Source organism: Phacochoerus africanus, chromosome 14 (genome assembly GCF_016906955.1).
Source record: "Phacochoerus africanus isolate WHEZ1 chromosome 14, ROS_Pafr_v1, whole genome shotgun sequence".
Lineage (NCBI taxonomy): Eukaryota > Metazoa > Chordata > Mammalia > Artiodactyla > Suidae > Phacochoerus > Phacochoerus africanus.
Genome location: NC_062557.1, coordinates 19,170,465 through 19,185,518, shown reverse-complemented (window position 1 = coordinate 19,185,518; position 15,054 = coordinate 19,170,465). Strand labels below are relative to the sequence as shown.

At 59.0% G+C, this 15,054-nt stretch overlaps 2 protein-coding genes across 14 annotated transcripts; one reads left to right on the top strand and one right to left on the bottom strand.

The window, feature by feature from the left end:
* The first annotated feature begins 1,140 nt into the window (after positions 1–1,140).
* Positions 1,141–5,460, top strand: TMUB2 (transmembrane and ubiquitin like domain containing 2). 3 transcript variants are annotated; one of them, XM_047758258.1, is made up of 3 exons: positions 1,141–1,248; positions 3,402–3,968; positions 4,217–5,460. In XM_047758258.1, exons 2-3 carry the CDS (start codon positions 3,427–3,429, stop codon positions 4,581–4,583), a joined length of 909 nt encoding a protein of 302 aa, XP_047614214.1. In that variant the 5' UTR covers positions 1,141–1,248; positions 3,402–3,426; the 3' UTR covers positions 4,584–5,460. The 3 variants fall into 3 exon arrangements, with proteins under 3 accessions (XP_047614214.1, XP_047614215.1, XP_047614213.1); XM_047758259.1 differs by lacking the exon at positions 1,141–1,248 and adding an exon at positions 1,256–1,765; XM_047758257.1 differs by lacking the exon at positions 1,141–1,248 and adding an exon at positions 1,256–1,925.
* A 78-nt stretch (positions 5,461–5,538) lies between these two features.
* On the bottom strand, positions 5,539–13,326 carry ATXN7L3 (ataxin 7 like 3). Of its 11 annotated transcripts, none has more exons than XM_047758253.1 (13): positions 12,940–13,326; positions 11,464–11,574; positions 11,033–11,165; positions 10,655–10,826; positions 10,364–10,461; positions 10,154–10,176; positions 9,784–9,850; positions 9,539–9,567; positions 9,157–9,225; positions 8,868–8,911; positions 8,538–8,609; positions 8,285–8,442; positions 5,539–8,171 (listed from the first exon to the last, which is right to left on the bottom strand). In XM_047758253.1, the coding sequence occupies exons 2-13, from the start codon at positions 11,512–11,514 to the stop codon at positions 8,023–8,025; spliced, it is 1,065 nt and encodes a 354-aa protein (XP_047614209.1). In that variant the 5' UTR covers positions 11,515–11,574; positions 12,940–13,326; the 3' UTR covers positions 5,539–8,022. The 11 variants fall into 11 exon arrangements, with proteins under 11 accessions (XP_047614209.1, XP_047614207.1, XP_047614211.1 ...); XM_047758251.1 differs by having other exon boundaries at positions 9,539–9,624; positions 9,784–9,829; XM_047758255.1 differs by having other exon boundaries at positions 9,784–9,829.
* Between the last annotated feature and the right edge of the window lie 1,728 nt (positions 13,327–15,054).

Genomic DNA, 15,054 nt, shown 5'->3' with positions numbered 1-15,054 from the left:
GCTTGACCATCTGCATTATTTATACTTCTTCAATCCATAGTTCACCAGAGTAGTTCCCTTCGTGGCTCAGTGGTTAATGAACACGACTAGTATCCATGAGGAAGCCAGTTCGATCCCTGGTCTTTCGCAGTGGGTTAAGGACCCTGTGTTGCCAGGAGCTGTGGCGTAGGTCGCAGATGAGGCTCAGATCCTGGGATCCTGGGTCTGTGGCATAGGCCACAGCTACAGCTCCAATTCCACCCCTAGTGCCTGGGAACCTCCGTATGCCACGAAGGTGGCCCTAAAAACAAAACAAAACAACAACAAAAGATAACACTTATGGAGTTCCCATCCTGGAGCATTGGAAACAAATCCGACTAGCAACCCAGAGGTTGCAGGTTCGATCCCTGGCATCACTCAGTAGGTTAAGGATCTCTTGTTCCTGTGAATTGTGGTGTAGGTCACATAGGCAGCTCCGGAAAACAGCAACAATCCCAGAACGTCTTTAGAACAAAATTTAATTGCAAAAATCCAGATAAATTCTTGTAAATTAAACCTGTCTTTTTGGGGGCTCTTGCCATTCCTGTACCCCAAGCCTAGAAAAAAAATCAGTGCCTTCTTTGAAATGCTTTCTCACCTTATTTACCAAGGTGCCACACTATCTGGAGCCGCAATCTCGAAACACCGAATGGTTACTAAATCGTCTCCTCGCCTGGCTCCCGACTGAGCCCTGATTTGAACTCGTGGCGCTCAGAAAGACCAGTGCCTGCTGATTCCACTAACCCAGAGCTCAGTGCGCGTTGTTGGACAGTAATAAGTCCAATCAGTCTGGGAAGTTGGGAGCAAGACCGGATAGAGAAAGCTGCGAAAGAGGAAAGGGTAGCTCTGGATTGCCCAGAGGTGCCATCCAGCTTTGACTTCCAAACGCGGAGCCACGCCCCTTACCCAAGCACCTCCCCTAATTCCCTCCAGGGCCCACTCCTCACCCCTAGCTCTTTAGGCCCCGCCCACCAGGCGTGGCTCGGCCCCGGGAGGGCCAGGATCCCGCCAACAATGACTCCGCCCCTCCTTCCTCCGAGAAACCTGTCCCTTTTATTTAAAGAATACGTTTACGTCAGCCCGCTTTACGTAGCTTTTCGTCATCAGTGCAAGGCGCAGAGGCGGAACTTCCTGTCTCTGGTTCTAACGGCTTCCGGGAGAAGCCGGAAGAGACTGGACCCTGAACAGAATTGGGGCTAGTCAGCCCTCTCCCCGATTCCCTAAAGAAAGGTGAGTCCATGGGCCGTCTTGACGAAGTCAAAACACTTAGTTTGGCCGTTTCAGGTGAGGACCTCCTTCCTTATCCAGGCGCGGTACCAGTCCAGTCCCCCTTTAATTTCCCATGTTCCCCCGCGTACTCAAGCCCCGCCCCCAGTTTCCCGGCCCCGCCCCGAAGTTTGAGGGGTGTGGATGGTTTGTGACCCCCTCACCCTCCCTTACCCCTCTTGGGCCGGAAGAACTGGGTCTGGGAACTGTGGCGGGGAGTAGACAGCCCTTCGGCTCGGCTGGACCTACGGACCCCTCCCCAGCGTCGCGGGAATAGGACCGCCCAAACGCGGAGCCTTCGCTTCAGATAGGCAGGATCGGGGACCCTTCCTCACCGCGCCATCAAGGGTCGCTCACAGATTGAGGAGAGAGCAAAGGCCTCCGCCGAGGGAGACCTGGGGTCTTGCCCGGCCCCTCCCACAAAAGTTCCCTGTGCCTGTGCCAGTCGTGTTTGCCTCTATTCACCGCAGTTTTCTTTTCTGTAAGTCAGGGTTAATGATATTAACCTTACCATCAGGGGTTAGTTGTGAGAGTGATAAATGATTGCTACTATTTGTTACTGAACAATTGCAATGTGCTGGGCACTGTGCTAAGTATTTTGCTTCGATGATCTCTCCTCATCTTCAAAACGACCTTATGAGGTAGGTACTATTTTTAATCCCATTTTACCGATGAGAACGCTGAGGCTCCGAGGAATTTAAGGTTACAGAGCTAGTAAGAGGCAAGACGGGGCTTGTAGTTTGGGTTTGTTTATTTGTTTTCTGACTCCAAGGCCCATGTACTATTGGAAATTATTCAGATGTTGATATATTCCACAGATATTCTTTGAGCAACTGCTATAGGATTATGTTGGGCTCTGTGAGACACAGAAAAATACATGTGATCCTTGTCTTCCAGGCGTCTGGTAGAGAGATGGACAGGTGGATAAGTATAATGAAGTTTTATAGATGCTGTGAGAACAGGCTGGTAACGACAATCATTAGATGGGATTTGCCCAGGGACAGCTATGAAAGCAGCAGATCTCAAAGGGAAAGAGTAGGGACTCCAAGGAGCAATAGAGATCCTTACTGCCTTTCTAAGACACTGCCAAGGGAGGCCACCTTACAAGAAGAAAGATTGCAAAATGGATTGTGAGAGCCATTTGGAATCTTGTCCAAATTAGTTCCACGCAGGTAGCGGTTTTGTAGTTGTGAGCCTGTGGTAACCCAGGAGGGTGGTGTTTCTGTGTGTGTGTCCTGCTTCACTGCCAGGAGAATTTCAAGAGGAGGCAGCCACAGTGTCTGCTGCATAGCGTCTAGTGATGGCCCCTACAGAGTTGTCCCTTTGAGGTGGTCTCACTTTGCTTTTTTTTCTTTTTTGGTTGCCCCAAGGCATATGGAGGAGTTCCCGTGCCAGGGCTCAGATCCGAGCCACAGTTGCCACCTACGCCGCAGCTATGGCAACACCGGATCCTTAACCACTGTGCCGGCCCAGGGATCGAACCTACATCCTGGCGCCGATCCTCTTGTGCCAGAGTGGGAACTCCTGGCTTTGCTTTTGATGATAGATTAATTTTCTTCGGCTCTTAACAGCTGGACCTAAGTCCATGACCATGAATGAGATTGGGTTCAAATGAGATAACCTGGCCAGAGTGGCCGTGCTGTGCCTCCAAAAGGACCCCCAAGTAAAATATTCCAGGCTTCTTTAGTCTCTCTGAAGCTGCCTTGGAGGCCTTTTGCCAGGGAGGCGTCGTTGTTGTTTTACCGAGTGGTAGAAATCCTAGAGAAACTTAGGGCTCAAAGAAGCCAGTGTCTTCCCTACCTGTCAAAAAGCAACAAACAGTAGCAGTAGCAGCAACAATGAAGCTGTAAGCTTTCCTTGATGACCCATGCTCATTGGGGGGTTGGAATGTGAGACAGGAAGGGTGTGGAGTCTGCAAGTCAGCCTTTCACAGTGGAGGCAAAGGCTAAGTCTGTAGCCTTGGGTTGGGGTCCGGAGTTAGGAAGGTTTGTGCCCCTCTCTGCAGGACAGTGAACTCCATTTTCTGTCAGGGCTGGGTCAGGCAGAACCTAAACAAACAGGAAACCTGGTTGCAAGCCCTCAGGCCCTGCTGACCCTATCCCCTTTTGTTCCTGCAGTGTGGACCCAGTCAGCAACCAGGCCATGGAGCTCTCTGATGTCACCCTTATTGAGGGAGTGGGTAATGAGGTGACTGTGGTGGCAGGTGTGGTGGTGCTGATTCTAGCCTTGGTCCTAGCTTGGCTTTCTACCTATGTAGCAGACAGCGGTAGCAACCAGCTCCTGGGCACTATTGTGTCAGCTGGCGACACATCCGTCCTCCACCTGGGGCATGTGGACCATCTGGTGGCAGGCCAAGGCACCCCCGAGCCAACCGAACTCCCCCATCCATCAGAGGGTAGTGATGAGAAGGCTGAAGAGGCTGGCGAAGGTGGGGGAGACTCCACAGGGGAGCCTGGAGCTGGGGGTGGTGTTGAGCCCAGCCTCGAGCATCTGCTTGACATCCAAGGCCTGCCCAAAAGACACGCAGGCCCAGGGAACGGCAGGCCAGAGGCGCCCCTGCGATCCGAGGAGAGCAGCTGCCTCCCTTCCGGCCCCAGCCTCATCAATGTGCGGCTCAAGTTCCTCAATGACACCGAGGAGCTGGCTGTGGCCAGGCCAGAGGATACTGTGGGTGCTCTGAAGAGGTAAGTGGGCTGGGAAGTGGGAGGCTGCTCAAACCCCAAGCCCCCAGCCCTTGGTCACCTCGGAGGAGGCCAGGATAGAGTGGGGACAGCAGGGATGCATCAGGTCCCGCCCCTGCGGGGCAGGCGGGGGAGCACTTTCTTAGAAACCCGTGCTTAGAAACCCCCTCACCCTGCTTCGCTGGTCCGGGCTTTTCGGCCTTGTCTCATTGCTCGCCCTGTCTCTCCTTCTGCCTCTCTCGTCCTTGCAGTAAATACTTCCCTGGACAAGAGAGCCAGATGAAGCTCATCTACCAGGGCCGCCTGCTGCAGGACCCGGGCCGCACGCTGCGGTCCCTGAACATCACGGACAACTGTGTGATTCACTGCCACCGCTCGCCCCCGGGGTCAGCTGCTCCAGGCCCCTCCGCCGCCCTGGCCCCCTCCTCGGCCACTGAGCCACCGGGCCTGGGCGTCAGTGTGGGCAGCCTCATGGTGCCTGTGTTCGTGGTGCTGTTGGGTGTGGTCTGGTACTTCCGCATCAATTACCGCCAGTTCTTCACGGCACCTGCCACTGTCTCCCTGGTGGGGGTCACTGTCTTCTTCAGCTTCCTAGTATTTGGGATGTACGGACGATAAGGACCGTGGGGAGAAGACGCAAGGCCTGGTCTTCCTCCTTTATGGCCTCCCCCCTTTCCCGGCCAGGGCTGGGCCCAAGGGCCTGGGAGGGAAGGGTGGGAAGGATGCGGTGGGTCTTCGTCCACAGGACACGAGAGGCAGATGTGGGGGCCTCCCCTTCACGTCCACGAGGGTGCGGACGTCCCCTCTGTGCAAGCACAACTCAGGTAGAAATGAGAATGTCATCTTCCTTCACTTTCACGGTCCTGGAGTTCAGAGCCGAGCCGGTGGCCCTGCTCAGTGGGGAGCCTGGGCTCTGAGGACTCCCTCCCAGCTGCGGCCCTGGCTCTTCCCGTTATCCTGCATGTCTGCTCCTCAGCACCCCGGGCTGCCTGCCAGGGCAGCTCAGCATGGCCCCAGCATACTTGTGTAGGGAGCCCCGAGGCTCTTTCGGTTCCTTAGCGGCATATCCATCTTGACACATAGGAGCGAAGTGTGTGTCAGCTTTCCCTCTGGGCACCTGGCCGCCCCTGCCTTCTCCCTCCAGCCTGTAGCCGGAATAGGGTGTTCTGTGTTCTGGACAGTTGCCAGTGTTCTCCCTTTTTTTCACAGCACTTTGCTTATTATTATTTTTTTTTAATAGTCCTTTATAGAGCTCAGTCAGGAAGGGGATTGGGGCACAAAGCCAAGCCCCCGGCACTGGGAGAGGCCGGGCCACAGCTGCTGCTCCCCTAGGCCTAAGGCTGTAAGCAAGAGGCAGCTCTGGCCCTCAGCCAGCGTCCTACCCTGCCCAGCTCCAAGGACGAGCTCTGGGTACGGAGCACTGGGCCCCAGGCCCTTGTCTCTGGGGCTCTTGGATGGTCAGTATCTGTGACTGAATAAAGTTCCATTTTGTGGCTGTGGAGTCTCCTGTGACATTGAGAGAATGGCTTTGCTCTGCCCCAGTAACGTGGGAATGAGGGTGGGTAGGCCAGGCTACCAACAGGAGATGCAGTTTATTTACACCAGCAGCCATGGGGGCAGGGGGAATACACAGCGTTTACAAAGTTAGCTACCTGTACAGGATGGATTACATATGCAAAAATAAAAATTTCAAGACCACAGGACAGCGTGAGCCCCACCCCCCTCCCCCAATGACCCCAGCATGCGGTAATGCCAGGCGGGTGGCCCCTGGGCATGCGGGGGGGAGTGATGCATGGAAGGAAAAGCCACCGGCCATGGAAATTAGTACAGAACCCCCCCACACACACTCAGACACATGATAGGATACAAGGTGGACGACACCTAGCCGGGGTGGGAAGGGTGGGAATTGAAACCCACACAGCCTGCTGTTAGAAGGAAGGGAGTGGGGAGCTCCTAGCCCCTGTTCAACTACATGGTAGGGGGGGGCACGCGCTCCCCGGAAGGAAGGGGGTTTGCTCCCTCAGGGTCCCTGCTGGACCAAGCCCATCTCTTACCCAGCCTGGGCAGGGGGCTCTGCCCTGAGGGTGGGCCAAGGAACAATGGGGAAGTGGATGTGGACAAACCAGTTCCCAAACTACTTCCCACTTCTCCCTCCTCCAACCAGAAGGGGGAAAGGGAGAGGCCAGAGGGGAAAAGGGTATTTGGGGGCCTGAGCTGCAGCTGCCTCTCAGAAGGGAGCGGGGCCCGCGGCCTTCCTCCCTTCACCTTCAACCTGCTCCCCAGGCTTGGTTCGGGAGCGGGCTGGAGGCCGGCTGGGATCCTCCTTTCCCTCTGGCTTCCCCTTGGAGGGAGAAGGCTGTGGAGGGCCAAGAACAGAGGAGCCCAGGCCCCGGGGTTGATTCTAACTCCTGCCAAAATACGTTTGGCTTTTTAAAAAATAATCACAATTCTTGGGTTAAAAACCAATTTGTAACCATGCGTCAGCCACAATCAGAACCACCCCAGGGGGAGATTGGGGTTCCAGACGGGGTTCCAAGCCCCATCTCTGCTGTTCCCTTAACCCTCTAGGGTCCCTAACCCAAATCAGTCCAACCAGTCCTGGGTACTAGCTACCCAAATGTGGGGTGGCTCCTCCTGGGAGGAGGGCAGGGGACACATCCAGCAAGTGCCAGAGAACATGGCTCAGGGTCAACTCCATCCCTGCGTCCGTCAGCTCTGCTCCCAGCCCGGACCGCAGTCCTCCAGCTGGGCTCCCGGGAGCGATGGTGCCCACGTGGAGGGGGCCCATACATCTCTTCAGGATGTAGACCAGGCAGACGGGCACGCGGGCAGGGCAGGCCCATGGAGGGGCACTGCCCAGGCACGGCACCCCTCCCCCTCTGCTGACAGCCCAGAGACCACCCCCTCTTCCCACCCTCCTCCTAGCAAGGGGGGAAGAGGTAAAAAGATCAGGATTTTCCTCAGAGCCCCAAACCACAAGTACAGAATAAATAACTTAAAAGCGGCTACGGAAGGGGAAACAGGGCAGGCTTCGGAGGCAGGAGCATCGAGAGAGGAACTGAAGCTGGTCAAGGTGAAAGAGGGGGTGGCAAGCAGCAGCTGGGAACTTGGGCTGCCCCGGCAGGGCAGTGGGGCAGGGGAGGCGGGAGGAACAGGGGGCCACCCCAGGAGGGTGAGGCTGGGCCCCTTCCTGGGGCAGGGAATGAGGTAAGAAAACATTTCAAATAAAGCAGCACCGTTCCCTCTCACCTTGGGGCCCCACTCCTCGCCAGCCCTGGGGTCAGGGAGGAGAGGCAGGGGGGAGTCTTTTTGACACACAGCTCCCTCTTCCTACCCTCCCCTTGCCCGTTCCTTGAAGCTGTAGAGGCTGGAGGCCCTTTCCTGGCACCCAACAACGAAAGGACAGCTCCTGCTGCCAAGGAGGCCCCTGGGGACTGAGGGGAAAGGGCTGCCCCTGTGAGGGGCAGGGAAGGCGGCGGCAGTTCTGGACGCCCACCTCAGCAGACAGCGCGCTGTGCCTGCCCACCCCTGGATGGGGGCGTTTGATAGGATTCTGCACAGACAGGACACGCCCAGCCCTGCCCCTCGGCTCCAAGCACCGGACCCATTCACATTGCTGAGGGCAGCTGGGGGAGGCCCCCTCCAGGCTCGGCTTCCAACCCACAGCCTCCCGGGTAGCCACGATGCTCCTCGGCAGGGCTTAGTCCAGTTCCTGGGGTGGGGGGCGGCAGTGCCCTGGCACAGTGCCCAGGTCAGGCCCCTGGCCTAGCTGGACATCCAGTAACTCACAGAATAAATAGGAAAACCGCCTCCCCACCAGACTTATGTCCAAGGCATAACATGTCCAGGTCTGAGTCCTACAGGCCGAGGGGTCGTGCTCCACCGCAGAGGACCCTGACACCCCCCAGGGGTGCAGAATTGGATCCTCCACCTGCCTGGCCTACCAAGCTTCCCAAGCCCAAACCCCCAGCAGCCGTCCGTTTGCCAGGCTGTGCCACCTGGGTGGGGGTCGGGAGAGCGGGCTCTGCTCAGCCAAAGGCTATCCCTTGCACCCGAGTCAGTTGATGTCATCATAGATGCTGGGCGTCGGGGGTGCCGGCGGCTTTGGCTTTTTCTTCTTGTTGGAGCCCAGGCTGGAGGCAGTCCCTACCAGGCTCAGATGGGATTTCTTTTTCTTGGTTTTCCGTGACTCAGAGCTGTTGGTACCTGAAAAGAAAGAGGCACGAGGGATGGAGAGAGAGCTGGGGCAGGGGAACGCAAGGTGCCCCCACTCCCTCGCTCCGAGCAGACAGGCCCCGGGCCCTGGCTGCATCACCTACCTAGACCCCATCCCTGATTCTCGCTCGTCTTGGAGGAGCCTGAATCGGAGGGTGAGAGATCAGAGGAGCCGTCCCACTGAAGCCGGCTGATCAGGGCTTGGCTGTCAGTCATGTCAAAGCTGTCATTATCCAGGGAACTCTCGACCTCTGGAAGGGCACTGGGAAGAGGAGAGGCCGGAGGAGGGCTTTAGGGATCCCAGCCGTCCTCCTCGCCTTCTTCCACAACCACCGCCCTTCCTGGAGGGTCACTTACGCTGAGGGGCCAAGGAAATAAATCCGCACGGCTCGCCGCTGCTCATCTGTGTGCTGGGGGCAGCGCAGGGACCTGGTGGGGAGCAAATGATCAGCCCCGGATGAGCCAGGAAGGGTCAGAGGACCCCAGAGAGGCCCCTCCCGCTTCTGCTGAGGACACAGGGAGGGGATGAACAAGAGCCCCCAGGTGGTGGCCTAAGGCCTGACCGGCAGAGGACGGGGGAGGGCGGAGTCCCGCTGCTCAGTTCCGGGGGCGGGGGGCACTCCCAGCCCGGGCCCAGGGTGAGTGTGCAGAAGGGCCTCCTGGCCCCCTGAGAGATTCTGAGCTCACCTTGTGCACATCTTCTTGGTGTGTTCAGAAATCACCCCGCATTGCTGCAAGAGGAACAGAAGCTGAAAGGAGGAGCGGAGGGAAGCCTCCTCCAGACACTAGACATTCTCTTCTGTACAAGTGCTGGACTGCACGAGCAGAGCGGGCCCCAGGGTGTCCACGGCAGAGGGTCCCAGACCGCCAGTGGCCAGGAAACCTAGTTCTAGAGACAGAACCGCCCAGCCCTCTCTGCTGCCACCAGCCTCTCCCAGAGCCTCAACCACCGTCTGTGACTGACTCGGGCCCTCACCGTGGTGAGCAGGCTACGCAGCTCCTCCGGCCCCAGGGTCTCGTAGCTGATCCCAGTTGAGTTGTTATACTGGGTGAGAACCAGAGGTACAGGTTAGAGACTGGGCAGCCAAGGGCGGGGGCAGAGGTGGGAGTGGGGAATCAGGCCCCCGCCCCCCACCCCTCCGTGAGGCCTGAAGCCTGCCTGGCGGTCTCCCCGTGATGCCTTCCACCCCGCGGGCATTGGGTAAGGGGCTGGGGCCCACAGAGAACACAAATACACAAGATCTAAGCACCCTGTCCAGAGCTCCTGGCCGCCAGTGTTCTGATCCCCACATGTGCAAAGCCCATCCAACCCGCAGCAAGGAAAATGAGAGGAAACCTCAGGGGCAGTCCCTACTCACCTTAAAAGGATCCGAATTGCTAAGTTCCCCTGAAGAAGAAAAAAGAAGGGGAAGGGTGTTTGATGCAGAGGTACAGACAGAGAACCCTGAAAATAACCAGAGAGGAAGTGGGGGTGACAGAAGGATCACAGGCCCTCCCTCGATACCCCTGCCCACCCCCCACCCCGTGTCCCCACCTCCGCCCTCCGGCCACGAGTCCCAGAAGACACAGCTAGAATCACTCCCGCTGTTCCAACCCCACTCACCATTTTTGTGTTTTAAAGACTTGGATCTTCGAGGGGAATTGGGGTTCTGGAATGGGAGATACCATAGCTTTGGGGAAAGGGTAACGATAAGGGGGAGCCGAGAACCCAGGGAAGGAAAAAAGATTTGACAAAGAAAATCCTCAAATTCCTACTCTTCCCCACCAGTAAGAGGCCCGTCTACCCACATGCCCCCCCCCCACCTTCCCCAAGGCCTCTGCTGCCCTCCTGCCCACCAGACACCCTCATCCCAGAACCCAGAGAGGCACCCAGCGACCTCAGACTTGAGTCAAGACACCCGAGGACTCCCTGCCCAAAGGGGAGGGTATCTGTCCTTGGCCCAAACCTCCCTCGAGCTTGCCCCGGCTCTCACCTTGTCCGACTTTCTCTTCTTGGCTGTGTAGGACAAAAGGATAAAGGGCAGGGTCACTTTAAGTTCCCAATCTAAGGGCACCTAAAGGAAAGCACAAAGCTACACTCTCCTCCCCCATTCAAGATGACAACTCGTGACTGTCAAATACCCAACTCCTGCGTGCCCACCTCACCCCAATGTCCCCTCAAGTTCCCCCAGACCCCCAAACACCTTTCTTCTCTGAGCCATAGGACCAGTCGTTGTCATTGATGTCATCGTTATCCTCTTGGTCACTCTCAGACTTGTTCATGTTGTTGCTATTGGCGATCCTGCCAAGGGTAAGGAAGAGAAGGGGTCAAGGCTGCCACCTCTCTTGACCTCCAACTTCACGGGCAGAGTGGATCACCCGGGGTCAAGCACGACCCACTCTCCGTGCCCCACAAATGCCCCCGGGGGACCACACCATGGGACGGGCTGCGGAAGAAGAGCGGCTCTGGTTCTAGCAGGGGGAGAAGCCCTCACCGGCGGTTGGCGATTCGGCTGCTGTTCCGACCCATTCCCAGGCACTTCTCCAGATGGGGAGCAAAGCGGGAGGCGGCAATGCTGCGGTTGCAATTGGGACAAACACACTCTTTGCTCTTCCACTGATTGAAAACCTGTCCAAAGATGTCCAAGCCCGGCTGGTCCACGATCTCTGGGGACAGGAGAGGCGTGGCGGTCAGGGTGGGCAGGGGACCCTCACCTCTCGTTCCCCAGCCCCGTGGCCCCATGGCCTCTTCAAACCCCTTGCCTAAGCTCAAAGGAGCTCCAGACTCTACACCTGGTGTGGCTGCTGGAGAAGGACCCTTCGAGCCCTCCCAGGGCAGGGCGAGACTGCACGCCTTCAACCCTGAAGCTCACCAAAATCCTTCATGCTATCAGGGTCCGTGTCGTCCAGGAAGAAGTAGCCGCACTTGACAGCTCGGTGTACCTCAAAGCAGAATCCCAAACAAGAATCCTCGACCAGGTCCGCGTATATCTCCTGAGCGATGGCCTGGGCCCGGGGCAGAACATCCAGGGTCACGAGAGTTGCAGCCCCCCGGACTGAGAGCAACTCTCACCAACCAAAGCGCCTGCCAGTTTGCCCTGGCCAAAAATAATGCTTTCTTTGCCATTTTCCCCAGCCTGACTTCGAGTTCTTTCTTCTTCCGGATCCTTGGGCCTTTTCAGCTGGCTATTCCCTTTAAGGAACAAGGCTGACTACCCAAATTCCTCTCCGGTGTGGATGCCAGATATAGCGACGTAGAGACATCAAGAGAAAGAACTAGAGGCACACGTGGGGGAGCCCTCACCTCTAGTTTGCTGTTATCCAGGCCAGACAAAGACATTTCCTCCATTTTCATTTGTAAACTCTTGTGGAGACGGCGCTCTGACTGCTCATAGCACAGCGGGCGGCAACACGGCTGCACACATGGGGGTGGGGGTGTTGTTGTGAGTCCAGGGCACCTCTGAGGTCTGCCACCTCCCCTCCGTACCTCACTGCCCAGAGCTTAATGGTGGCATCAAGATCCACCTCTCCCTGAGGACAAGGCTCCCTAAGTCTGGATGGTCCTCTGGGGCCTGAAAGCCAAAGGTGGCCTAGTCCTTCCCAGGCCAGAACTCAGGCCCTGGACTCTACTGTCAATCACAGTTTGGGTCTACAGGAGGCAGCAGTTCACCCCAGGTCCCCCAAACTCAAACCCCTTTTCAATACCCATGGTGCAATGCAGCAGGGGGAGGAAAAGGAACTCTAAGGCCTCAAAGCAAACCCACAGGGTGTGGCAAAGAACTGCACAGACTCCTAAATACACTCCCCCCCCTTCCCAAGGTTCTCCTCAGAGTCACCTCTGCTTTCAGCCAGGATGTCCACTTGGGGGGGTACTGCTACCAGAAGTAAGAATGGCCCTAGGACCCTACAACCTTCACCCCACTCCGTCTTCCCTTGAAATAAGCCTGCCACTACAGGAGGGGAGCAGAGCCCACAGAAACCTAGAGCTGAGGGGCATCTCCAGCAGTCCCGAGCAAGAGGAGGCAGAGTCCGGTGGGATGGCATGCCGAGAGTGGGCACTCCCCTTACCTGGTCTTCTTTTAGATAACTACCCTCCCTCCCTCAGGACCAGCCCGGAAGTCTCTCCAAGAGCCCCAAAGTCCAGCAATCCCCACCAAAGGATTCAGAAACAGCGCCCACAGTCCGGGGCCCCTCTGAACGGTGGGTACGAGTTTAAGGAGCTGCCGGCCTAGAGTGGGGTGGAGACTGACAAATGAGCCAGGGGCACTGGGGAGGGTAGGAGGCCGGGCCTCGGCTCTTCCCCCGTCCCTGCGGCACTGCTGCTGCATCATACCGACTGGGGGGAGGAGAGGAGAGGAGAGCCGAGCCGCCGGAGGCCGGCGCCGGTCCGGGACAGACCGACCCCTAGAGAGTGGGCAGAGTGGGACGCGTCCCGGCCCCTCTCCCTCCCCGCCCGCCGACAGCCCCGGCCGGCTGGGGAGAAGAGTCCGGGAGGGTGTCTCTATTGTCCCGGGGGCTGGGGCCTGGCTCCCTAACAAAGGCCCCGCGCCCCCTCCCCGGCCGGCCCTGCCCCGCCCAGGGGGGACCCAGACAGGGGGAGCGCGGGGGGCCCCGGCCGGGCCGGGAAGCCGGGGGAAGCCGGGCGTTTCCGCGTCGGCCCGGGGGGAGGGGAAGGGGCGCTGACCCAGACCTGGGGGGAGGGGGCCCAAGCCCCGCCTCGGGCCCCGCCCCCCGCCCCCCGCAGGCCCCTCCCCCGTCCCCGTCTCCGTCCCGTACTCACCCCGCCCGGGGGACCGCGCCGGGGCCCGGCGGCCTCTCAGGGCCGCGTCCTCCGGCGGCGGCGGCGGCGGCGGCTGCTCCGGAGCCCCATGTCCGTCGGTCCGTCCTCGCCTCTCCCCGGGGCCCAGGGCCCGGGGCCGGGGGGTCGGGCCGCCCCCCCGCCTCGCCGCCTCACCGGGCGGCCATGGCCCCTTCCCCTCCCTTCTCGTCCCGTCGCCGCCTCCTCCTCCTCACCTCACCCCGCCCGCGCGCAGTCCGCGCGCCGTCCGCGCGCCCCTCCCCCCGCCCCCCACTCCAGCCCGCCTCTCCCGGGCGGGGGGTGCGGCGCGAGCCCGGAGCGCGCGCGCGTGCCGCGACCGGAGGATGGATGGATGGAGCGAGCGAGAACGCGAGCGTGCGCGCGCGCGCCCCTCTCCCCCTCCCTCCGCGCGGGCGCGAGGCCAAGCGCGAGCGCGCTCCAACCTCCTCCTCTTCCTCCTCCCGCCCCTCCTCAACACCCCGCCCCCGCCCTCCCTTCCTCTTCCTTCTTTCGCTTTCGCGCGCCCAGCGACTGCTCGCGCCTGCTAGAAGGGCCCGAGCGCGTGCATCTGCCCCGCGGCCGCAGCTCGGCAGCATTTGCTCCAGGGGGCGGGGACCGGGCGGGGAGGAGGGGCGCCACGCCGCCGTCCAAAGTACCGGCGGACGGGGACGGGGGCGGGGAGATGGGCGGGGTCTTCTGGAGCACCTCGGCCAATCGCCGCCTCGCGTCGACCCAGCCAGCCCAATAGGATGGCGGTGGGCGGGGCGGCGTTCAAGGTGAGGTGCGCGGTGCGCTGGGGGCGGAGACGTTGTGCCGTCCCGGCCGGCTCCGGGGCGGGGGCAGCGGGTGGCGTCGAAAGAGAGCGCCGGCTTCTAGCCGAGCCTGGGACGCCTTCCGGCCCAGGCTCCCCCGCCCTTCCCTCGGGGCTCCCGGCTCCTTCGCCCCCGCCCAGACTCCCCCCAATCCCGGCTTTTACCCTGAAGCGTGCAGCCACTTGTGTGAAGAGGCCAGAGTTGAAGTGGGACGCAGTTAGTACCTCAGGGCAGAAAACCCGTGGAGCCGAGGGGGCTCGTCCGAGCCTCCGTTCCCCTTGTTTCTGGGCGGTTCTCAGGCCTGAGAACCAACAGACGCCCGAGATGAGGGTCCTCCGCTGAGGGCGGAGGCCGAGCTGTGCCTTTCTGAGCGGAGCGTCCTCCCCGCCCTTATCCTAATTTAGATCCCACACCTGCTCGCCTTTCCTGCTTCCGGAACCCACGCTGGACCCCCATCTCTCCTCTTCACAGCCTGCCGGGCACTAACCAGACCCTTCTTCCGACCCAGTTCTACTCGCCTGGGTGTGCCCATATCCGCGCTCTCTCACAATCCCTCTTTACCTTCTGGAGCAAAGGGCCTTTCCCAGCCACAGTAGATGCCTAGAGTGGCGCTTCCATCTCGCTTACTCTCTTGGTCTGGAGTCTTGGAACGGGTGTATGAGAGCCCTCTTCCCTCAGAAGATAAGATTAAACGAGGGCAGCTTTAAATCATATACTTTAGTCTTCAGCAAGCATTTATTGAAGCAGTAGTCCTAAGCGTAAAGACCAGGAATCATCTGAATGTAAATCTTCGGTGGGTGTTGTTGGGTTTTTTTTTGTCTTTTAGGGCCGCCCCCGCGGCACATGGAGGTTCCCAGGCCAGGGGTCCAATCGGAACTGTAGCCGCTGGCCTACACCACAGCCACAGAAACTTGGGATCCAAGCCGCCTCTGCAACCTACACCACAGCTCACGGCAACGCTGGATCCTTAACCCACTGAGCGAAGCCAGGGATCAAACCCGCATCCTCATAGATCCTAGACTGGCGGCGGGGGGGGGGGGGGGGTGTCACTAACCGCTGAGCCACGACGGGAACTCCTGAATTTAAATCTTTGGACCTGACAAATGAACTTTAGCAAATGAGCTCTCCGTTGCCTCAGTTTCCTCTCCTGTCACTTTGTGTGATGGTGGTACCTATCTCATTAGATTGTGGTGGGGATTAACAAGTTAGTACATGTGAAACTCTTTTAATGTGTAAGTGTTGGGTAAATCTTAGCTGTTACTCTGATTGGTGCACTGTGAAAATT

Bases quoted from the DNA above. Each gene is read 5' to 3' on its own strand.
- TMUB2 (XM_047758257.1), top strand. From the start codon at position 1,891: ATGATCTCTCCTCATCTTCAAAACGACCTTATGAG. The intron at 1,926-3,401 runs GTAGGTACTATT...TTGTTCCTGCAG, and splicing joins CTTCAAAACGACCTTATGAG to TGTGGACCCAGTCAGCAACC. The intron at 3,969-4,216 runs GTAAGTGGGCTG...TCGTCCTTGCAG, and splicing joins ACTGTGGGTGCTCTGAAGAG to TAAATACTTCCCTGGACAAG.
- ATXN7L3 (XM_047758247.1), bottom strand. From the start codon at position 11,514: ATGAAAATGGAGGAAATGTCTTTGTCTGGCCTGGATAACAGCAAACTA. The intron at 10,462-10,654 runs GTGAGGGCTTCT...TACCCTTGGCAG, and splicing joins AGCCGAATCGCCAACCGCCG to GATCGCCAATAGCAACAACA. The intron at 9,625-9,783 runs GTGAGTGGGGTT...GGTTATTTTCAG, and splicing joins GTCTTTAAAACACAAAAATG to GGTTCTCTGTCTGTACCTCT.